This window comes from Pogona vitticeps, chromosome 1 (assembly GCF_051106095.1).
Source record: "Pogona vitticeps strain Pit_001003342236 chromosome 1, PviZW2.1, whole genome shotgun sequence".
NCBI classification, from domain to species: domain Eukaryota; kingdom Metazoa; phylum Chordata; class Lepidosauria; order Squamata; family Agamidae; genus Pogona; species Pogona vitticeps.
Window position 1 is genome coordinate 296,889,842 of NC_135783.1, and position 24,938 is coordinate 296,914,779.

The 24,938-nt window shown below is 44.2% G+C and overlaps 1 protein-coding gene across 7 annotated transcripts in view; it reads right to left on the reverse strand.

The window, feature by feature from the left end:
* Positions 1–21,765: 21,765 nt before the first annotated feature.
* SLC8A3 (solute carrier family 8 member A3) overlaps positions 21,766–24,938 on the reverse strand; it is a 208,661-nt gene continuing 205,488 nt past the window's right edge. For all 7 annotated transcript variants that reach the window (XM_078390688.1, XM_072986169.2, XM_072986168.2 and 4 more), the window contains one exon: positions 21,766–22,711. In XM_078390688.1, the coding sequence (XP_078246814.1) occupies positions 22,335–22,711 (377 nt within the window). In that variant the 3' untranslated portion in view covers positions 21,766–22,334. The remainder of the gene's footprint in view (positions 22,712–24,938) is intronic.

Consider the following 24,938-nt stretch of genomic DNA (forward strand, 5'->3'; position numbering starts at 1 on the left):
AGAGGTGACAGTGAAGGCTTCTGGGAGTTGTAGTCCAGGGCCATCTGGAGGCCCAAGGTTGGGCGCCACTGCTTTATAGGACTTGCCAGAGCTGCCTGAGGGAGAAGAAAAGAAAAGCAGGAATGATTAAATATGAGAAGAAAGTGTCTGTTGCACTTTTTCTAAAGTGAGGTATTAGATGTTCATCAGTAAAATGGCATTTCAGAAATGTTACTACAGAACTCTTTTCATCCTCCCATCTGTTTCATAGCATACACTAGTCATTTCAAGACCACAAGGAATAAGCATATCAATGAACGTGTCAGATCACTTGACGCTTATCTCACAGTGGTTCTCATGAGATGATATAAGCATCTCACTTTGTAGGAAAACTGCCATGACCTCTGGATCCTAGAAGAGCCTATAGCTAGCACAGAGCTTTTAAGACTATTATCCCCAGACCCTCCCAGCCAACGGAAGGATTCTAGGAGCTGCAGTATGTTTTCTAATCTTTCGGTCTTTTCTGGAACTTCTATCAAATAAATTGTTCTGTTCTATTCCCCTGACTCTAATGGCTATTTTAGCTTGCAGCTTTCTCTCCAACATGGTACAATTGAAGGGCAGAACAGAACATTAAAATGGCAGCCTCCAGCTACCTAGTATGTCTGAAGGCTTGCTGCTGTGTGCCAATGTTGGCAGATTAGTATTTTGGGCTACAACCCCCAGAAGCCTCCAGCCCCTGGATTAAGTATTCGGAGCAAGACTTCCTTGAGCTCTGGGAGGGGCCCATAAGATGGCACTTTCCTCAGGGCCTTGGTGGAAAACTAGATGTATGTATGTTATATATGAATGACCAACTATAATAATGTTTGTATATTCTTTACTCATATAGTTAGACATATACAGAAAGAATAAAACAAAATGTAAACACAGAAGTTGTAACAAACTAAAAACTGTACACTCTGTCTGTGCAGGAAGGTGCCCATATAAGGTGTCCCTTCCATTTATTCCCAAGTGGTTTCAGGAACAGATGTGACCAGAGGTTGCAGTTGAGGTATACACAACCCTACATCTTTGTATCTATGTGAAACATATGTTCATTTTTCTATTGTTGGGGCAGTGCAGCCCTAGTTTAAGAATGTCTCTACTGCAGAGGATTAGGATTAAGAACAAGGGTTTGGTGGGTGGTTTTGCCAGCTTCAACTCATTGCACAGACCTGCTGGTATAGCTACCCTGCTAGTTACACATTTATTGGTAGAAGAGTGATAAATGGAGCAGGCAGAGGGAGAAGCTGAGTTCTGTCAGATCCAAACTTTCCTTGGCCCATGGACATGGACCAATGCCAGCACAACATTTGGCCTGTATGATGATGGTCCTAAGTAATTTTCAACATCAATAGCTGTATTGGCCAGCACAGGTTCAGCTGGTAAAGAGGCATCTCAGCTAACCCTTGGCCATCTTGGCCATCAGGGATTACACTCATGGGGAGAAAAGTTACTTCTAATGCCAAAGCTTTGAAAAATTACTTTCTTTGACTTCCAGGATTTCCTGGGCAACTTGGCTAGTTAATCCTGTTAGTTGTGGTCCATGGAAGCAACTTTTTCAGCAATGCATCTAAAATGGCCTTCTGTTGGATTTGAGATGCTGTTGTCATAAAAGTATTGCTTTGTGGCAAGCCACAGCTGCAATTAAAAGTTTCCTATCTACATGGTAATTTATAGAAATATATTGGTAGTGACAAGTGGCTCTTAGTAGGCGTCCTTTCCTGAGGGGAGACTGGGCTCAGACAGGCTGCAAGAAAAGGCTGCTGTTTTCTTTCAAGCTGGTTAATACACCCAAAAAGGTTAGTTCTGTCAAAGCAAACACCACTGTACCATTTCCTAATTAAATTAATTCAACGAAGCTCCTCACATACTGGAAGAAAGGGCATAACTATTTCAGCTGAAGAGCAAAACTGAAGTAACGTTGTTAGCTAGACTCATGCCGAGAAAGGATTAACAAGAAAAGGTGGGAACTGCTTCCAACTGGGCCCACCTTTATAAAGTACCCCACAAGGAAGATTCTGTTGATATTTCATGCTCTTGGATGATGTAGTTCTAAAGGACATAAAAGTACATCTTGGAATTTCATTGATTTTATTCCAAGGTGTACTTTTATATATGTAAGCCTCTGATACTCCTCCTCTAAGAAAAGATAGTGTTTAACCAGTCAAGCATCACTAAACACTATATATGTTTTAGCTGCTGTTCCCAAAATGGACAGATCCCAGACTTCTTTGTAACCTTGCCAGTGGTACAGTCTTAATTTTAAAGTGCAGACGCTCATAATGATAGCCTTCATAGCCACTTCACCACACAGAATCCAGGGAGCTTTATTAATTCATATCAACAAAAAACTTCTAGCAGTTTTCATATCTGCCAGGAGCAGGTGTCTTGTAAAGTTAATGGGTCAGAACAGCCCATTCAGGATTAAGCCATCCAAAATTATGGTAGCTTACAACAGGGATATAACACAATCTCAGACTTCAGCATCCACTAAAATAAAAGATGCAATTTTTTTTCAGATGTGCATTTTAACTTGATGAGGAGGTTTGAATGAGTTAGAAAAAGCAGATAGCTGACCACCTTCTGCCTTTTTAAAATTTCCCCTCCTCTTCTTTCCTTCTCTCTTTTCCTCCATCCACTCTGGGATTAGTCAATGCCATCTGGTTTTTATGTCTCTATTTTTATTTTATATTTTATGAGTTTTAACCCGCCATGAGTAGTGCTGGGATACTAATGGAACGAACACACACACACACACACACACACACACACACACACACACACACACACACACACTCACTCACTCACTCACTCACTCACTCACTCACTCACTCACTCACTCACTCACTCACTCTCACACACACACACACACACATACAACCAGGCGGCTAGACTCTGTTATGAATCTAGACTTCTAGCAGAGGCATCCAAGGTGGGAATCATTAAAGTTGGGACAGTTGGCTTATCAGTACCATTCTACTTCAGGAGTTAACAGTTACACCAACAGAAGAGAATTGATAGCTATAGCCCTGATGGTGGAAGAAGAGAATCCTTGAAGGGCAACTACTGGACAGCAGCAGCAGTGGAAGGCCATAGTCAATAGAAGTGACACTCAGTCATAGATGACTGAAGTAGGAACCAAATATTGTTGGATAATTTAGCCCAGGATCATAAAATGAATCAGAGTAACTCAGTATTTTGTGAAGTCAACAAATGGTTTATTGCAAATACATCCTTCAGACAATCAAACAGATTATTGTACATGTGAATGTCAGCAAATGACTAATATTTAAATTGATTAGAATGTGAAATTGGAAGCAGAAAATGAAGAATCTCTATTCAGTCTGCAAAAACAAGATCTTGAATGGACTGTGATACAGATAATGAAATATTAATATATTTAAAAACAAAAATAAAGCTGAAGATAAACACTAAAAACATGATAATACCAAAATATAATTGAAATGACATTCCTGAAGAATTTATGACATAAAGAACAGATATGCATTACTAAACTCAGTTAATTATGAACCAGAATATCTATGGATTAAAAGTAGATATATTATCAGGGAAGAAATGCAAAAAGACTATGTAGTCAAAAGAAAAGAAAAGTCTGGATGGTTAATTGATTAAACTCTTATAATTGTTAGCAACAAATAAAAAGCAAGAGTAAAACAGGACAGAAAGAATATAAAAATACTAAATGGAACTTCACAGCAACTAGCAGGTAGGGAAAAAGAGAACAGTTATAGCAACCACTGAAAATAAATAGGATAATTAAAAAGGAAAAAATGACCTCTTCTCCATAAAATTAAAGAAAGCACAGGGAAATTTAAATTAAGATTGGAGTGCTGGAAGATCGACTTTGGAAATATATTAGCTAAAATAAACATATTATCTAAAATAAAACAATGTATGACAAATGATAAGATGACAGATTTCTTTGAACAAGAACCATGTGATAAAGAATATGCAGTTTTACGAATTTAAATGAAGGCATTTACAAGAAATAAATCACCGGGAGTGGCTGGGATACTATAGAACTACTTCAAGCTACAGACACTGAATATATCTAAATTCTAAGAAGAATATGGCAACAAATATAGAATAACAGAATGACTTGGAAGGGGCCTAAAAGGCCATCGAGTCCAACCGCCTGCTAAGTGCAGGAAGCCAAATCAAAGCAGATCTGACAGATTATTGTCTAATTTTCTCTTGAATGCCTTCAGCATTCGAGTGCTCACCATCTCCCCCAGTAACTGATTCCATTGTCATATTGCTCTAACAGTTAAGAAATTTTTCCTGATATTCAGCTGAAATTTGGCTTCCTGTAACTTGAACTCATTATTACATGTCTTGCACTCTGGGATGATTGAGATCCTGCCCCTCCTCTGTATGACTATCTTTCAAGTATTTGAAAAGTGGTATCATATCTCCCTTGAGTCTTCTTTTCTCAAGGCTAAACATGCCCATTTCTTTCAGTAGTGCTTGGTTTCCAGTCCCCTGATCATCCTTGTTTGCAACCATACAGCCTTTGACTGGACATCTACGGATTATTCCAAACGAAATGGGTGTCCCACAACATTTGATCATTCTTCTGTGTAACTTACATCGTGGAGAAGAAATTACTGTAAGGATAGAATATGGCGAAACAGGGTGGTAAATATGTCAGACTGGATATATTTTATTTCCCTGCTTGTCCAATCTGTATGTAAAACATACATTACCTAGAACAGATTAGTCTGAATTGAAGGAGGAGCGGAAATTGGTGAAAGAAACATCAATAGTTTAAGAGATGCTGATGATACCATATTACTGAGTGACAACAATGATGATTTGAAATTACTCCTGATCAATGTGAAAGAAGAATGTAAAAAAGCAGAATTAAAATTGTATATTAAGAAGAGAAAAATCATGACAACAGAATATATATATAACTTTAGTCTTGCTAATGAAGTAATGAAAAATGTTAAGAATTTTCTATACCTTGGTTCAGTTGTCAGGCTAAAGGGGACTGTAACCAAGAAATCACAAGACTGAGACTTGGAATGGCAGAAAATGGAAAAGATTCTTAAAAGAAGGCTCTGTCTTTGGACACTAAGATCAAGATCATTCAAATTATAATCTTCACAATTACTATGTACAGATGTGAAAGCTGGATAATGAAGGAAGCTGGTCGGGAAAAAAAATACACCTATTTGAAATGTGGTGTTGGAGGATACCAAGGACAGCTAGAAAGACAAATAAATGAGCCTGAACTCTCATTAGAAGCTAAATCAAGCCTGACTCTCATTACAAGCTAAAATGAAGCAATCATACTTTGGACATGTCATGAAGAGACAGAACTTACCGGAAAGGACAATTCAGTGGTGCCTCGACTTAGGAACTTAATTGGTTCTGGAACTCCAGTCGTAACTCGAATGGTAAATCGAAGCACCATTTCCCATCGGAACACATTGAAATGTAATTAACCCATCCCAGCCGAAGAAAAGAATCACACATAAAAGACCCATCACAGCATAGAAACTTAATCCCACCACCCAGCCCAAAACCACGCTGCAAAACCAACCCAGAACAGCTTTTAAAAAGCATAAAGCAGCACCTTACCTTACCAGGCAGCCTGAAGTCTCCTCCGATCGCACTCATTGTAACCGTTGGGGCAAAAGAGCTACAAAGAAACAGCCTCTTCGCCTACCAACGGTTAGCAATTTTAATTTCCTGCCTTTGTTCCCTGCCTTTTTCTGTTTGTAACTGGAAGCTCCGGCCACAAGTCGTAACTCGAAATGGTCGTATATCGGGATGTTCGTAAGACATAAAATTAAACATGAGGCAGGCTGACTCCATAAAGGAAGCCACGCTTCCAGTTTGTGAGAGCTGACCAGGACTGCTAAGAACAGGACCTTCTGGAGGTCATGGAGTTACTGTAAACTAGAAGTGACTTAACAGTGCAATAACAAAAACAGCAGTCTGATTTTCAAAAATTTATTGTTGCCTTTAATATCAATTCCCACCAACCCACTCAAGTTGTAGCTAATCTCACTGGGAGCAGGGAAAAGTAGGGGCTGGCAATAAATGACTATCTCCCTTGCTAACCATAAAATTCCAGTTAGAGATGGGGGTATTCGTATTCATATATGAATACAAATACCTCCCCACAGGTGGAGATAATGAGGGTCCGGTGCCCTGGGGGGGTCCACTGCTGGTCTGTGCTCCCTTCCTATTGCTCCAAAGCTCGCGGTGGATTAGCCACTCCTGGCAGGAGATGGGATGACGAGCCTCTCAGACAGGTTAAAGAGTGGCTAATCCACTGCGAGCTCCGGAGCAATAGGAAGGGAGCATTATCTCCTCAGTATCTCCACCTGTGGGGGATATTTGTATACGAGTCTCTAATTCCAGTACACTGACTGTGTAACCTGGCTGTACTACAAAACTAACCTTTTGTGCAAACTTTAATGAAAGGCAGGAAAGAGTGAAAGACTTTGTCAGGAGTCAATGGAATAAACTGAGGCCAAATTACAACCAACTCATATTGTTCAGCCCACAATGGGAGTGAGATGCAAATAGGAGGACATTTTGTGATGCATGAGGTGGGTTGTGGACCAGGAGGTCCTCCGAGAAGTTGGTAGGAGTGTGCTACATTCTGCTCCCAGCAAAGGGAAGCACACAGGTTGATCATTAATCAAGCAAGTTCCATGACTTTGGAACTTTGCTACTGGTATAAACAATGTTTTAGCGAACTATAAGAGAGGCAGCTTAATTTTAACTGCCCTGAGAGGACTTTTGTAACTCATTGAGATTTTAAGGCCTTGGAGACCCCCAAGGACTTTTGACAGAAATGGTTCTGCTGAAAGCAGCACTTTGAGGCTGCAAGTGTCCTCCATTAAAACCAACTGGCGTTTCACCCTTGACTTAATAAGAGTACAATTGCATCACTGCGTTTTTCCCTTTCAGGAAGAGAAGGCTGGAGGAGGAAGAGAAGTAGGAGAAAATTGTGAAACTGAGGCTTTAATACTTTCTCCTCTTCTGCAGGACATCTCCCCTCACTTTCTAGTTTGGATGCTAAAATAATGTCCTGGTTTTACTGTATTTCTATTTTTTAAAAAGGTAACAGCCAAGCAAGAAGTATTTACCTTTAGACATCATATAAGTATTACAAATTATTTAAAGGTATGTTGCCTGAGACAACATACCTGAAGGGAGCAAAATTTTAGAGGAGCGGTAGAAAACATTTGTGGGCTTGAGAATCAAATTGTTAGTAGCAGTCACTTTGGGCTTTGCAAGTCTCACAAAAGGCTAAAATGGCTGAAAAACACACACGAATAAGGCAAACGCAAGAAAGGCTTCAATCAGCCCATTTTGATTCTGGAATGGGTGCATGTGATGACGAGGCCTCATCCTGCCACACCAGGTTAAAGGAAAAACTGCCATTCTTTGAGGCCTCCATTTGGGCCGCGGGGGGGGGGGGGAGGGTTGCCACACTTTGCCTGCCTCTGCTCCAGGTTTTGCAGTTAGTTGAGGACCAAAACTAATACCAGTTTGCACTGAGCAGAAACTCTTGTCCATATGGTAACACGGTATTAAACAGCTTGTCACTCTTGAATCGGCCTTCTCAGACACACTAGACACTGTTCCAAGACCTCTATTCAGAGCACATTTCCATAGTCTCTCGAGACTAGGGTTGCCAGATACATGGGTACCCAAAGGAGGACATAGAAAGACAAAAAGGAGGACAGAGGAGGACATATTGAATGTTTCATTTGAATTGTCCCGGATTAAACTTGTAATCAATATGATTTTATTACAATAGCTGACAATAAATGTCTCTTGGCGAACTGACCAAGAAACAGTAATGATAAAAAATAAAAATAAATTCAATGGAGGCTTCTTTTCAAAATACAAAAAACATTATTTAAACAGTCAATTTTACCAGAATCTACCCCAGCCTGGCTGCGGGATCCCCTGGCCACTTCCACTCTGCACAGGCTCAGAGGCAACCTTGGTAATCTGGACGCCCAAACAAGGCTCCGGCACAGGCAGGGGAAAAGCGGCACCGGGCAAAACCAAATGAGGCAGCCTCCCCTCCCCCGAGGGTCGTAAGTTCAAGGCTGGGGAGTGTGGGAGTTGGAGTCCCCGAAAGGGACTTTGAACACACACAGTCTGGGCACTTGCCTTCCCATCAATGCACTTGAGTGCTGCTTGCTTCTGCCTGGCTGGGCAGGCGGCACTCCACTCGCGCTGCCTTTCTGGGCTCCATGTGGGCTGGGCGGGCATGGCAGATCCCCGAGCAGCTGCTGCCACCGTGGGAGGGGGTGAGGGCTGTGTTCAAGCGCCGGTGGCAAGTAACAGGTGGTGGGGAAAGACAGGGGAAGGGGGGGTCCTTCCACCTCTCCCCCTCCCATCCAAAATTATAACATAAAAAATACAAAAGCCTGACATTTTAAAGGTTTTTATATTTGCCTGACGGACGGAGGACATAAGGCTAAAAAAAGGGGACATATCCTCCTTTTGCCTGACATCTGGCAACCCTACTCGAGACTGAAGGATGCCTACAAAAAAAAGTTGCATGGTGCAAACAAAAGAAAGGTTACTTACCTGTAACGATGGTTCTTCAAGTGGTCATTCTGTGAATTCACACAAAGGGTTAATACCAGCGCCAGCGTTGGTCCTCTCGGAACATTCTCTAGCTGCAAGAGAAAAGTAACAATGTTTAGGACTACCCCTACTGCGCACGCCCAGCCTAACCGTCCCTCAGTTCCATTTGTCCGCCACAGGTACCCGAAGTTATAGAGATAACAGTGACAGACAGACAGAGGGGAGGCCGGGCGGGATTGTGTGAATTCACAGAATGACCACTTGAAGAACCATCGTTACAGGTAAGTAACCTTTCTTTCTTCATCGTGGTCTTCTGTGAATGCACACAAAGGGTGATTAGCACGCTTACTAACCGGATGGTGGGCTGTCACTGAAGAACAGATGTTAACACCGCCCTCCCGAATCTCGTCTCATCTCTTGCCCTCATGTCCAATCTGTAGTGGGTTATGAAGGTAGAGGCATTGGACCAGGTAGCGGACCGGCAGATGTCGGGCAGGTCGACGCCACGCAGCAGAGCAGTTGATGAGGCTATAGCCCTTGTGGAATGGGCCCTAAGTCCCTCTGGAGGATCTCTGCGGTTGAGTTCATAGGAGAGAGCGATGGTAGATACAAGCCACCTAGAGAGTGTCGACGGCGAGGCCGGACAACCCTTCTTGGGACCAAAGTAACAGAGGAAAAGTCTGTTGGCCTGTCTAAATTCCTTGGTCCTAGAAACATAAAAGGCCAGGGATCGGCGAACATCAAGCATGTGGAGCATGCGCTCAACATCGGTAGCCGGAGACAGAAACAAGGTAGGCAGAATCAGTGGCTGATTCACATGAAAGTCCGATACCACCTTTGGAAGAAACGACACATCTAAGTAGAGCATAACCTTGTCCCTGAAAAACTGAAGGAACGGCTGATCGGAGCGAAGCGCTGCTAATTCACTAGCTCGACGAGCAGACATGATAGCCACCAGGAACAGTGTCTTCAAAGAGAGCAGCTTAAGGTCACAAGTAGCCATGGGCTCAAAAGGAGGCCTAGAAAGGGCATGTAGAACCAAGTGAAGGGACCACTGTGGAAGCGGTGGACGAATAGGAGGTCGGAGATTAGAGAGGCCTCTCAAGAACATCCTAACTGTAGGGTGAGAGAAAAGCCGGGAAGAGGGTGAGTTTCTAGGTTGGAAGAAAACAACCGCTGCGAGGTACACTTTGATAGTAGACATAGAAAGGTGAAGGTCAAACAGATAACGGAGGTACTGTAGAAGCGTGGAAAGGGATACAGGGGACGGAGGGAGATCCCTTTGCTGGGTAAATTTCAAAAAACTTTTCCACTTGTACGCATACAAGCGAGACGTGGAGGGCTTGACGGCATTATTCAAGACCTCTTTGATCTCGGGATGATCCTCCACGCTGTCAGATGGAGCGTTTCGAGGTCCGGATGAAGGACTTTGCCCGCCTCCTGGGTCAGTAGGTCGGACCATAACGGAAGGGTCGTGGAGTCCACAGCCATCTTGACCAGAGTGGGGAACCACACCTGCCAAGGCCAAAAGGGTGCGATGAAAATGGCCGGAGTCATCGAACGTCGGAGTTTCACTAGGGACCTCTGTATCAACGGAATCGGTGGAAACATGTATAAGAGGCCCTGGTTCCATGGAATCATGAATGCGTCGCCGAGAGAATGCAGGCCGAGACCGGCCCGAGACGCATACGTGGGACATTTCGCATTCTGAGGGGATGCAAACACGTCGAGTACGGGGGTCCCCCACCGGTGGCAAAGGTCCTGGAAGACTAGAGGGTTCAGTTCCCATTCGTGTGTCTGATGTTGAAGCCTGCTCAGAGTGTCTGCGACTGCATTGTCCTCTGTGGCCACATGGATGGCTACCGGGTAGACATGATGACGGTAACACCACTCCCAGAGGAGGATGGAGAGGTATAGGAGTGACTGAGAACGAGTTCCTCCCTGCTTGTTGACATAGTGCATTGTGGTAGTATTGTCCGTCACCAGTTGGACTCCGCGGCCCTGTAGCAGTGGAAGGAAGGACCTGAACGCTTTGATGACTGCAAGCAGCTCCAGGTGATTGATGTGGAGCATGGTTTCCTGTGGGGTCCAGAGGGCATGAATGATGTGATGGCCGCAGTGCGCCCCCGAGCCGGAGGGACTGGCGTCCGTTGTGACTTGAGCGGTGAGACGGAGTGGACGAAAGGGCCGGCCGACCGTGAGGTGAGGTGTGTACGTCCACCACTGGAGCTGTCTTACTAGCTCCGGTGTGACGCGAAGACGCTTCCTTTGGCTGTCCACCATGGGGTCGAACAGAGCCAGGAACCATGACTGGAGCGACCGTAGCTTGAGACGAGCGTGGGCTAGCGCCGGTGTGGTAGAAGACATCAGGCCGAGGAGGTGTTGGGCATGATGGGCTGTCACCCGGCCACGAGGCCGGAATTTTCTGATGGCTCGTCGAATCTTGTGTATTCTCTCTGGGGGGAGAAAAGCACGACCCCGTACGGCGTCTAAGCAGACCCCTATGTATTGTACTGTTTTGGAGGGGGTGAGTTGAGACTTCTCTTTGTTGACAGTGAGACCGAGATTGTGAAGGAGATACAGGATGAATTTTGTGTCTTTCAGGGATTGTCTTCGTGACGTGGAGACCACTAGCCAATCGTCCAGGTAAGGATAGACGTGGATGCCCCTGAGACGAAGGTAAGCTGCCACCGGGGCCATGACCTTGGTGAAAGTTCGGGGAGCTGTGGACAGGCTGAATGGCAGTGCCTGGAATTCGTAAATTGTGCCCTGAAAGATGAACCGAAGAAACTTGCGGTGGTCGGGGTGGATAGTGACGTGAAAGTATGCGTCCTTTAGATCTATAAGGACGAACCAGTTGTTTTTCTTCAGCAGGTGCATGATGGACTCTAAGGTGAGCATTCGAAACCGTCTGGGTCGCAGGTAAGTATTTAGGAGTCTTAGATCGAGGATGGGTCTTATGCCTCCTCCTCTTTTTGATACAGCAAAATAGCGGGAGTAAAACCCGCGTTGTAAGTCGCGAAGTGGTACTGTATAGATGGCATCTTTTTCCAAGAGAGATGAGATTTCTTCCTCTAGCGAGGGATCGAAGGAGGAATGATTTATGAAACCTAGCGGAGGAGATTTTATAAACTCCAGCTGGTAGCCGTGCTGAATAATCCTTAGAGCCCAAGTGTCGGTTGTAATGGCAGACCAGTTGTGAAGAAACGGCTGAAGACGGGTGGTGGGCGGAGAGTGGGTAAGAATGGGAGGCCGAAAGTCAAAGATACTGTTTTTGCTTTCTCCAAGGTGGTTTAAAGGATTGACGACGATGAGAAGGGCGAGGTCGGTATCCCTGGTATCCCTGGACAGAAGAAGAGGACTGTCTGGAGCGTTGCTGAGGTAAGTACTTATAAGGACGGTATTGTTGAGATGGTTGTTGGTATTGGCCGTAGGATTTACGCCATTGAGGTCTTCGCTGTCTAGACTGAGTTTGAACAGAGTAGGACTTTGCAGTCCTCTTGGCTTTATGGAGGTCCTCTAAGTGGGAGTCGGTCTTCTCATTAAACAAGCCGCTAGCGTCGAAAGCGAGACTCTCAACCTTCGATTTGACGTCTTCCAAGATGTCTGCAGAACGGAGCCAAGCATGTCTCCGGACGGTGATGGCAGACATGAGACCCCTAGCAGCAATCTCTGCTGCATGCCTAATGGAGAGACGTTCATGCTTGGATACCGTCTGAGCTTCCTCATATGAGTTTAGAAAGGGTTGTCGGTTGTCCTCAGGTATCATCTTCAGTCCTGGCAAAAGCTTAAGCCACAACTGTTTGTGATAAGCCCCTAAGACAGTCTGATAATTGATGACTCGGAGCAACAAAGTGACAAGGGAGTATATTTTCCTGCCGATGATTTCCAGTTTTTTGCCCTCTTTGTCAACGGGGGTAACGTGAGCCTTAGCAGATGGTCTTGAGCAACTCGTTTCCACAATGAGTGAGTTTGGGATTGGGTGTTTGAGCAGAAAGTGGGTGTCAGCGCCATGAATCCTGTAAAAGTTCTCTGTGCGGCGAGGAACATTTGGGGTATTCGCGGGCTGAGCCCAGAATTCCTTAATGGCTTCCATAACCACAGGCACAAAAGCTATACTGGGAGGAGCAGTGCTGTCCTTTTTGATGTCTCCGAAGAACAAGTCTTCGCCCGGAGGCGAAGGAAGATTCAAGTCCAGTTTCAAGGTTTTAGCCAGTCTGGACATCATCTGGGAGTAACAAGAGAAGTCCTCAGATGGAGAAGATGCATGAGGATCCCCAGTGTCCGAAAGTACAACATCCCCCTGAGGTAATTCCTGCGGTGGCAGGGGAAGAGGCTGTTCTTGATCAGAGTCAGAAGAGTGTTCAGTGGACACCTCATCCGGGTCCGAGGAGAAAACATCCCTTTTCCTCTTTGGAGGCGGGCCCTCGATGCCGAGTGGCGCCGTCGGAGGTCGTGGGGGGACCGCGGAGGGCGCCGACGTCGAAGGCACTGGTTGCGGTGCAGGGGCAACCGGTAGTGAAGGTGGTTTATCCTCGACACGGATAACTCGGCGCCGACGTCGAGGGCGGGCGGACTCCGACGACGAAGACAGGTAAATGTACCGGATCTTCTTATGATGCCGATCCCGAGACTCGGACGTCGAAGATGAGGAGAAAGACCTCGAGCGACCATGTCGACGTCGGTGGTGTTTACGACGCTTGGGTCGATCCGAGTCTACTGAATAGGAAGAAGAGGATCGACGTCGATGTTTACTACTACGTCGATGGGATCTGCGCTTCTTCCTAGAGCGTTTACGCTTCGAGGATTTGGAGTCCGAACGATGGGAAGAGTCTGACTGGGTCGAAGCCCGATGCTTCCTCTTCGACCGCTTCCGTCGAGGAGACTTCGATCCCGAGCGGTCGGTGGAAGGGGACCGACTCGGGGAGCGATGCTTCTCCGTGCGAGGGCGTTTGTCTCGAGGGGATTTCGACCTCAAACGCACGGGTGAGCGAGGCGCCTTGTCTCGTGGAGATCTCGAGTCCGAGTGTACGGACGAGATCGACAAGGGAGACGACCCCTGGCCCGCAGGAGATGGGCTATGTGGGGCAGAAGTGCCAGTAGTGGCTCCAAGTAGCTGGCTCGGCGTCGGGGAAGACATTCCTGGCGGCAGCACGACTTCAGTGTGTCGAACCGGAGGCGGAGCGGGTGCGTCAGACGAAGCTTCGAAGCGTCTGGACAACCCCTCGAGTATCGGTGACGGTATCGACCCCGAGCTTGGGGAAAGTCGAAGGGACGTCACCTTAGGCTTGGCAGATGCCTTGGTTTTCGACGATTTAGATGGTTTAGCTTTCGGTGGAGGAGGAGCCGGGGGCTCGGGATTCGAAACGAGAGCGGCCGACTTCGACGCCGCGGACTTCTTCGACATTTTCGAAACCTTGGAGACCACCGATTGTACAGGAGCAGCTCTGGAAGAGGAAGCCATCTCGCCTTCTGAGGGCGCTGTGGAAGACAATGTCGACTCCCACAGGTGAAGCTTAAGGCGCTGCTGGCGAGCCTTAAGAGCGGCTTTAGTGAAAGCTTTGCAGTGTGGGCAAGTTTTGGCGTTGTGCGATTCCCCCAAACAATACAAACAAGTATCGTGGCCGTCCTGGTGGGGAATTTTGCGATCGCACACCACACACCTGCTGAAGGGTCCGGACGGGGACATAGGGTGGTAAGGCACCGACGTCGACTAGTTTAAGGGAGAAGGCGAGCAGTTCGTGAGCAGTCCGAGTAAAAACCGAAGAGAATAAGCGAACTGATGTCGTCTAGTTTAAGGGAGAACGTGCGAGGGCAGTCCGTAAAGCTAAGCCAGGTCAAAACCGGAGGAATAAGGCCAGATTTCTAATAAGAACGCAGCTAAGAACGAGAGGCTCCAAACCGCTAGGCGGAAAAATGGAACTGAGGGACGGTTAGGCTGGGCGTGCGCAGTAGGGGTAGTCCTAAACATTGTTACTTTTCTCTTGCAGCTAGAGAATGTTCCGAGAGGACCAACGCTGGCGCTGGTATTAACCCTTTGTGTGCATTCACAGAAGACCACGATGAAGAAAGATGGTTTTCTTCATGGAGATCACTGCTTGTACCACAGTGTTGGTGCAAGCAATGCAAGGTTCAGTAGGACACTGGCCAAAACACGAGGTCACAGGATGAGTGTTCTCCATTCATAAGCTCCAAAGACAAGTTCAAACAAGCCTTTTATTTCCACGCATAAAAGAGGGCTGCAACATGGCTTTGGATTCAAAAGGTCCTGTGATTACAATGTCGCTCATGGGATGTGATTCTGTGCCCTTCCCCTTGCAGCTGTATGCCTTCCTGGAAATTTGCTCTGGAATATTATGAGGGATCCTGCAAAAGGTTGCATGGAGAAGTGAGGACTGTTTGAAAGGATGTCTTCTTCTGATTAATGGGAGATTCCACTGGTTTGAAAGCACTTACCAGAATGGAATGAGCCCTTCTGTAACTTCAGAACCAAGTCATGGAGTTCTAAGTATTTTCTGGTGGGAAAAACAAAGCAATGACCATACAGGGCTGATTCAATGATCTAAAAGATTTCTCAGAATCACCGAGAAAGAGCTAAATAAATAGCTCATTGGGCCCTACTGTGAAAGTGTTACTGGTGAGGCAGGAGATGATGTCCTAAGAGAGGTACTTTGCAAACCCTGCAGCTCGTGTAAGTTCTCAACTGACCAAATGAAGCCTTGGCTTACAATCCTTCTGAGGGTCAAATCAAATGTTACAAGAAATGCATATTTCTTGCTGTTCAGTGATGGGGACTTGTGACTCCCTGTGAAGTCTAAGTCACACCCGCAACTCAACTGGGACTCTACTTGGGTTTTTTTCTTTCTTTCACTGACTCCGACAACATGGGACTTGGACCCATTTTTTCTGAGTCCCATTCTTGAGTTTGGGGTCCTTACCCCTCCTGCTTCCCTCCCGGTTCCCAGAAGGACTCACCTTCACCCCCAAAGACACAAGGGGAGGGCGGAGGAGCTGATCCCCAGCTTCCCTCTGGAAGAAGTAAAAGGAGCGACAGGCAGGGTGGAGTTTCTTGTTTGTTTGTTTTTTGGGGGAGGGGCAGTTGCTGAGGAAGTTCCCTAGTTCCTTTCCTTTTTAGGAATCATAACTCAGTACCTTTAACCCTTCATTACCAGAAAGTTTCCCTTGAAGGAAGCATGCCTTGCATTGGCTTGAATTTTGGCTTCTTGGGTGCTGGGATCTCTCCACTCTCTCCTTGCTTTGAGGGAAGGGCTCTGGGGCTTCCCAGCCCAGAAATTCCTTTGCTGTTTTCTCTCTTCTTCTCCCTTTTCTATCTTTGTTTGTCAACCAAGTCCAGCACTACCAATTCTGTCCCAGATTCCTTATTTACTTATTTATTTAGGGAGGGGGAAGGAGGTGAGGCATGGACCAGCGGCTCCTTGGAAGGCGGCGAGCCAGGCTCAGGAGCACTGCTAGGGGGATCTTTGTTGCAGCTAGGGGTGGGGTGGGGTTGGGACTACAACTCCCAGAATTCCAGGAGGTGCTGCTTCTGTCAAAATATAATTAAGAGGAATGGCACTTCTTTCTTCCATATGTGCCTCTCATAAACTCCCACAAACTCCCTGTCATCCGACATACTCCTTCAGCCCTCAAAAATGTTGAAAATATACGATGTGGCCCTCACACTCAAAAGTTTGGAGATCCTCTGTTCTACGTTAATCCTCAACTTGCTGCTCTCCTGGCATACTGAATGGCTATCCTTGTCATCCCAAGCAGCGCTCATAGTTGTGCTCTCTGGGTGTAATGAGCATTGCAGTCAAATGTTGAGAAGGCAGCAAGCCAGGGAAGGGTTAGGGTTAGAGCACAGCACCCACACTGTGGAATGCTTTGCTGAAAAAAGCATTCCATTCTCCATGCTGCTGTTGTAGGGGGCATGCAAAAATGGCAGCTCTTTCTGAAGCAGCAAAAAACCTTTGAGAGCCTTTTGGTGGTAGTGGGGCTTTATAATTGCCTATTGTTGTTGCTGTTGTTTTTTTAAAAAAACTTGTTTATTAGCTTGGGACTTCTACGTTACTGCACTTAATCTTGTTGACCCTGTCCACTCTTGCTTTGAGTTTCCTTTTTGGGAGACAGGTAAAACATGATTTTTAGAATGTATTATTAAAAATATGTTAATCACTTCACAGAGGCATTTGATGGGGACATGGAAGATGGCCTTCTTTGTTGCTGCTCCCATACGTTGGAACTCCCTCCCACAGGCGGCCAGTCTGGCCCCATCTTTGCTGTCCTTTCAAAAGCAGGCGGAGACCTTTCCCTTCAGGCCAGCCTTCCCTTAGTGACTGCCTGGGATATTTAAACAGAGTTGTACTTTACTGCTTTGAATGTGTTTTTGGTGGTTTTAGTGTGGCATTTGTTTGTTTCTGCTTCATATTTATATAGTTGCTGATTTTAGCTTTAAATATTATCTTTTAATGATGTAAGCTGCCTTGAATCCTTTTTAAGGAGAAAGACAGGGTAAAACAACAACAAATAAAAGGCAAATATATAGTAAAATTATTCAGCATATATTTAAGAAAAGAACAGGAAACAATCCATCAAAAAAAAAGGCAAGACAATTTTTTTAGTTTGCTTCTCTTGTATTTAATGACTGAAAAAATAAAATAAAATGAAGAAACACTCCACTGATATAGTTGGCCCAGAGCAATTGTTCTCAGTGCGTGTTGAGGGCCGCAAAGTAAATCATGACATGTGCAACAGCACACAGCTCTTTATCTCCCTCCCCAACAAGGTGATCTTAAGAAATAAGCATTATGGAAATAATGTGTTTGATACAGCACAAGCAAACATGATTAATAGTATTTGTTGTACCCAAGATAGGTTTATATAGGCTAGGAATGGGGGAGATAGGTTGGATCTATTAAGAGCTCATCTGATGACCTTGAATACCAAGGGCAGTATTTTTTTTTAACAAAATCTAATAGAAACAAATATGTAAATGATTATGTAGGTGAATCTCGTGAAGTGAGAGCTGGAATTCTCAAAGCTGAAAGGGCAAGCCTGGTGAAATAAAAGCAGAAGTTGGAACAGTTAATGCTCCAAGTTCAGAATCCTCCGTCCAGTGGCTAAGCTGGCTGGAGGGGTTCTGAGCACGATAGTGTTAGAACTCCCAACTTCTGGCTCTGCAGCCAGATACCTAAACCACCAAGCTATCCAGCAGTCATGATCCAGGATATTAACTCACCCAAGCTCTGCTTAGAGACCACATTGCTCAGCCTGATCCCACTTCACAAAGTTCTTGCAAGGATAAAATGAGTTCTTGTTTGCACTGTCCAAAGACCCTTTGGGGCCAGTCAGGAATCAGGATACAAATGGGATGGATATACTGATAGACAATCAAGACAGGACTGGCATTATGAAGTGGTAGTTCTGATTAAAAAAAAGGTAAATGGTACCAAGGGAATAGGACTCCAAAGGAGCATGACTTAAATAGCATGGTAACAGATAATACATGGAAATATAGGGTTGACATAGCTCCCCAACACTCTGATCTGTTTTAAAAGCCTTTTTTTAAAAAATCCAGAAATGCTGATAATCAGATCACCAGCTTCTCACCTCTGAAATCAAGGTTTGGGGCAGGGCTTGTCATACAACAGACAGGGGGAAAAAAATCATTTAACAAGATTTCTACTGCCTCTCTTCCACGACTTCCAAAAGAATTAGGGTAGGTCACTTAAAATAAGTTGCAAAAATCATAGGACAGATGGGGAAGTATGACAGTTGCTTAAGAAAACCTCACCACTTGGACTGGAGATGGACTACCAGAACAGGATACAAAGTGGTTCCATACAAAGTGGTATCAGACGCAATCCACCACTACTGTGCTCCCCCTTTGCAACTCCTGTGAATCCCAGTGAGGCATGCACTGGAGACTTCCACATGCACGGCATTCTCCATCTCATTCACATCACCATTGGGATGAGCCACTTCTCATGCAGCTTCAGAAATCAAAACGTTTGCTGGCATAAAACTTTCTAATATTATGCCATTGCTAATTCTAAGGTAGTGTCTCCCAACCTGGTTGTTCTCCATATATATTAGAATTCAAGTCCCAGAGTCCATCAGTTGGCATGCTGGAGGATTCTGGGAGTGGTAGTTCAAGATATGTAGAGCAACATTCCTCAACCTTGGGTCTACAGATGTTCTTGGACTACAACTCCCAGAAGGCTTCACCACCACCTCTGCTGGCCAGAATTTCTGGGAGTTGAAGTCCAAGAACATCTGGAGGCCCAAGGTTTGGGATCACTGATGTATAGGACACCGCATGGAAGGAGAAAGATGTTCTAAGACATGATGCCTTTCCTCCAAAACACATGACAGGAGAAAATGAAGCATGCTTCTTTCTCAATTACATCCGTTATACAAAATAAGGAGATATGAATGGAGTGTGCCATATATGAAAATTCTGTGATTTTATACGAAAATAAATACTTCATTTTTTCAATTCATTGTCATAATAGCTCACTAAAATCACTTTGTGTCTTTATTTCTATGGTCAGTAAAGTATTCTTTTTGGCCTTTGCCATTTTCTTTTATGCCTGTATATTTGTGTGCATGTATGCATACATGTACCTAGTCACATATTCTCACATACATCTTTTTGGCTTTTAAAACATCTTTGCCTTCACCAGTTTAATCTTCTAAAACAATATATATAAAAAATGTCTTTCCTTTTCCTTGTTTACTAGCCACTGTGTTCCCTGCATTCCCTCAATAAACTTAAGATCTCTGAAGAAGACATTCCTTTAGAGCACCTAAGCTTTTTGGCAAAAGAAAATGTCTTACTCTTAAAAAAAAAAGCAAACCCCCACACTTCTTCCACTTAAAAAATATGTATATATTTCTATCCGTGTTTATATAGTTACAAGGATAGGTTTTAATCAGCAACTGTTACAGTGGTGCCTCGCTTAACGGGCGCTCTGTTTAGCGACGAAATCGCTTAGCGATGACTTTTTCGGAGTGTTTTTGCGCTTTGTTTAGCGATGGTCCCTATGGGCGATTTTCGCTTAGCGATGGTTGGGACCATGCTTCGCATAGCGATTAAATTTTGGGTCCCCTGTTTTGCTTAAAGATGGTTTAAACAGCCTCATGTTTGCTGTTTTTTTAATGTTTTTCTGTTATTTATAAAGTTAAAGTTTACTGTTTAAAATGTTCAAAATCATAAAGTGCACTTAATAAACCCTTTGTTAACCAAATTTGACTTTGTTCTGACTCTTTTTAAATTTGTTGTTGTATCCCCCCCCCTTGAGATGCATTGAATAGGTTTCAGTGCTTTTCAACTGGGGAACTGCGTTTCGCTTAGCGATGTTTCCTATGGCGATTTTCGCTTAAGGACGGCAATTCGTTCCTATTGGAACGGATTATCCGGTTTTCAATGCACTTCAATGGGAAACCGCGTTTCGCTTAGCGATGAAATCGCTTAGCAGCGATTTTTCGGAACGAATTAACATCGCTAAGCGAGGCACCACTGTAATACAATTCATATAATTATATTTATATATATTGTAAAAATTATCATTTGGACTCAAAAGGGTGCTTTTCTAGAATGCTTGTCACATGATAATACATGGTGGCAAGTTAAGACCATATGCTTCAGTGCAACAGAAGCTGGGAAGTCCTAGCCTTTTTAAAAGCATTTGTCAAGAGAACAAGAGGCCAGTTGCAACACAGGCCATTAAGAGTGGAAAATGTCACAAGAGCTTGAAAAAATATTAGTGCTTTCTTTAGAGGGAAAAAAACCCTTCAAATTCTCAAAGGGCTTGGTGACAGCTTTGTTCAATATACAAGTTACCAGTGTAGTACCTGGATATGTAACATCATCCGCAAGATCACACTCTGCCTTAAAAGAGGTAAAGTTACTAGTTATTTAATTTCTATCCTGCCTTTCTGCTGAAAATGGCACTCACTGCCAGACCACTAAAGAAATGGTGAAAGGTAGGCTTCCCAAATGCTCTATATGAGTTTAATTGCTGGTGCTGCACAATGCCCTCCAAACCACAAATTCTCCCAGTGTCTGATGTGCTAGGTGTCCAGGTCACACAGACCTCACTGGGATGTACCATGTAATATTATGTGTGCCAGCCAAGATCCCCTATCTCCACTGGTGCAGCTGCGAGGAGGCAGGATGTCTCACCTCATTTTAGCCTAACTGCAAAGTGTTGTTTTGTCTGAAATGTAAGCTATGCTAATTTTAAGTAAGATCTATCAGTACAACCCAGCATCATAAACCATAGTTTATAGCTGGCTTGTTTAGACAAAATTGGTAAAACTAATCATGGTTTGTCCTGCTTCAGAGATAACAAACTATAGTTTGCTGCAAGCAATAGCGGGTATCTCCAAAATCTCTTCCTTGTGATTACACCAGCAGAACAAAAGTGAAAAGGTGTGGGCATAAGTCTCAGGCTTATTCACATAATAATAAGCAACAACATAGGGATAGGTCTGAATGCTTCTGCTGAGAGGTCCCTTTTACAAATAGGATTCTTACAAAGCTACTGAGTCATCCATGACACAATCTGACAATATTGTCCACTTGCTTCGACATTACTAAGAACAGAGTCAACCCATGAGGGTAATCCTCCAAATACTCTTGAGTAGCAAGTAACATCTCAGAGGTTTGTCATATGGACCCAAAAATATGAGGACAAATTATTTCTATAACCTCACTTCTCCTTAAAGAAATCCAAAGCTTTTTTTTAAAAAAAAAATCTTTCCCATAAATGGAACAAAAAAAAATTATCCTGATAAAAAAAAGGAAAGAAGGAAGAAACTTGGGCTGTTTTTCTTTCCTTCTTACTGCAGTTTCTACCTGCCCTTCAGCTGGTTTATTTACTGTTATAAATCACTATATACATTTTTGTTCTCTGCAGTGCCTAAAGTTATATGTTAGTTACATAAAAAGAACTGCCATATTCAAAATATACAATTTACATATAACATCGTCTTTTTTTTTTTGGTAGCCCAGGCCGGTGAATGAACTGCTATGTGCTCCAGCTTTCAACTGTATTTCTCCTGAATATGTGTTTGTGTACTGTGTTTGCAGTTCAAATATAACAGTCTAGCAATGCAACCCTAAAATAAGGTGACACAAGTGAGTCTTTTGATAAATATTGTTTATGCAATGTAAAAAATAAGTAAAATAAAATGTTGAGCATTTTCTAGTTCCAGCATTGGTGCTGACATGAGGTTTGGATGTGTGGACTATTTTTCAGCCCCTTTCTGAGTGTTTTTTTAAAAAGGAAAAGAGATCAAGTAAGATTCACCATCCCCAAATTAAAAATAAACCGAAACAATCAACCAAATTATTTATAAGATTTTCATCGGAATACATCACATTTTGCAAGGGGAGGAAATAACAATGTTGAGATCAGCAGCAATGTTGAAGAAGTAGGTGTTTCGAAATGCTGCTGCTCCTTCTGATTTGACTGAATATGGGACCACTGGCTGACTTGATGTGTTGGCTTTGTTTAACTTTTATTTTTTCCCTTTTAAGAGATGGTTTTGCCCTTCTTAAAGCCCAGCTTTTCTTCAGTATGGGTAATGACGGAATCTTGATTGATAGCTGTCACTCCTGGTTTGGCAACACTTTTGAGGACTGGTGTCCAATGAGGTAACAAAGGAGGGAGATACCCTCTCTTCTGGCGTGTTGTTCCTCCCTCTGCAACTCAAAACCCTTTGATGTAGCAATAGGCCTCCAGAGTGGCAAACAGAATGTACAGTAACCACAAGCTCACAAAGAGCAAAGTTGTGGCCAGTCTGCACCCTTTGGGGCCTCCTAGTTCCCCTCCGAGGTGAGGCCGTCTTCGGTACAGCAGGACACTGATGCAGACGAAAGCAAAAATGGTGAACAGTGTCACGGAGAAGGCTAGCGTGCCTGCCGACACGTGGAACTCCGCTCCCTGATAAGCCCAGTAGATGGCGGCCACTGACCATGCCAGTCCGATGCCCAAGAAGACATTGACAGCATTGCTGCCTGTGACGTTGCCGATAGAAGCATCTGCATAGACGTCTTGGATGGCGGCAGCTTTGCTAGCGAACGTGTCTGAAACAGAGAGAAGTCACAAGAGCATGATGAATCACAGCAAAGCAGTGCCTTACAAACTAGAGAGATGGCCCAAAGCTTGGCTCCAGGCTGTTTGAGGGACTGTATCTCTCCACTCCACTGTCCCCAGCCTTTTAAGATCTTCAGGGGAGGCCTTTCTCTCCGTCCCACCACCCTCACAGGGGCTGTTTGTGCAGACAGAGGAGAGGGACCTTTTGGTAGTGGCCTCCCAGACTTCTATACTCTCTTCCATGAAAGATCAGACCGGTCTCCCCCTTCCTGTCCTCCCACTGGCAAACATTTTCCTTTTCAGGTAGGCATTTTTACCTGAAAAGGAAAAAGTCTGGAAACTGCTGCTGAGGAAGATTTTTAAAGGAAAAGCTGTTTTTTTTTAATAACTTCAAAATGTGTGCTTTAAACTGGATTTTAACATGATTTTTATTTTCTGCCTTGTAATAATTAATTGTTTTTTTAATAATGTAATTTTTATATTTTGTCCATATTTTAATATTTCAGCTTTTAAAACCATTTGTAACATGCCTTGAATCATATTACAGGGAGAAAGGTAAAAAAATACATACATACACACACACTAGGATCTATATTTCCTACACACGCTTCATACTCTTTTGCATGACCTCTTACTGCTCCATATTTGCAGCATCACTCTGGACTCCTCAGCTAAATACTCTGGACTGATCCTTCTGATAATTATCATGGGCAAGGCATTGCTTACAATATGTGCAACTAACCAAAGTGAGCAGGAAGTGACTTCACACCAAGTCAGGACTACTGGTCCAATTAGCTTGTTGTTTAGTTGTTAAGTCGTGTCCAACTCTTTGTGACCCCATGGATTAGAGCATGCAAGGCCCTCCTGTCTCCCGGAGTTTGGTCAAATTCATGTTGGTAGCTTCGATGACACTGTCCAACCATCTTGTCCTCTGATGCCCCCTTCTCCTCTTTCCTTCACACTTTCCCAACATCAAGGTCTTTTCCAAGGAGTCCTCTCTTCTCATGAGATGGTCAAAATATTGGAGCCTCAGCTTCAGGATCTGTCCTTCCAGTGAGCACTCAGATTTGATTTCCTTTAGAATTGATAGGTTTGTTCTCCTTGCAGTCCAGGGGACTCTCAAGAGCCTCCTCCAGCACCACAATTCAAAAGCATCAATTCTTTGGCAGTCAGCCTTCTTTATGGTTCAACTCTCACTTCCATACATCACTACAGGAAAAACCATAGCTTTGACTATGCAGACCTTTCTCGGCAAGGTGTTGCTTTTTAAGATGCTGTCTAGGTTTGTCATCACTTTCTTCCCAAGAAGCAGGCGTCTTTTAATTTTGTGGCTGCTGTCACCATCTGCAGTGATCATGGAGCCCAAGAAAGTAAAATCTGTCACTGCCTCCATATCTTCCCCTTCTATTTGCCAGGAGGTGATGGGACCAGTGGCCATGATCTTAGTTTTTTTGATGTTGAGCTTCAGACAAATTTTTGCACTCCCCTTTTTCACCCTCATTAAGAGGTTCTTGAATTCCTTACTTTCTGCCATCCGAGTGGTATCATCTGCATATTGGAGGTTGTTGATATTTCTTCTGGCAATCTTAATTCCGGCTTCGGATTCCTCCAGTCCAGCCTTTCACATGATGTATTCTGCATATATTCTTATGAGAAGAGAAGACTCCCTGGAAAAGACCCTGATGTTGGGAAAGTGTGAAGGCAAGAGAAGAGGATATTTTGGGATTCCTCCAGTCCAGCCTTTTGCACATAAGTTAAATAAGCAGGGAGACAATATACAGCCTTGTCATCCTCCTTTCCCAATTTTGAACCAATCAGTTGTTCCATATCCAGTTCTAACTGTTGCTTCGTGTCCCACATAGAGATTTCCGAGGAGATAGATAAGGTGGTCAGGCACTCCCATTTCTTTAAGAACTTGCCATAGTTTGCTGTGGTTCACACAGTCAAAGGCTTTTGTGTAGTCAATGAAACAGAAGTAGATGTTTTTCTGGAACTCTCTGGCTTTCTCCATAATCCAGCACATGTTAACAATTTGGTCTCTAGTTCCTCCGCCCCTTCGAAATCCAGTTTGTACTTCTGGGAGTTCTCGATCCACATAATGCTGAAGCCTACCTTGGAGGATTTTGAGCACAAGGGGAACCTTGCCATCCTGGAGAGACCCATTAAGTATTGCTGTGGATCATTCAGTTGATACAGATGACATTGGCAATTATAGGC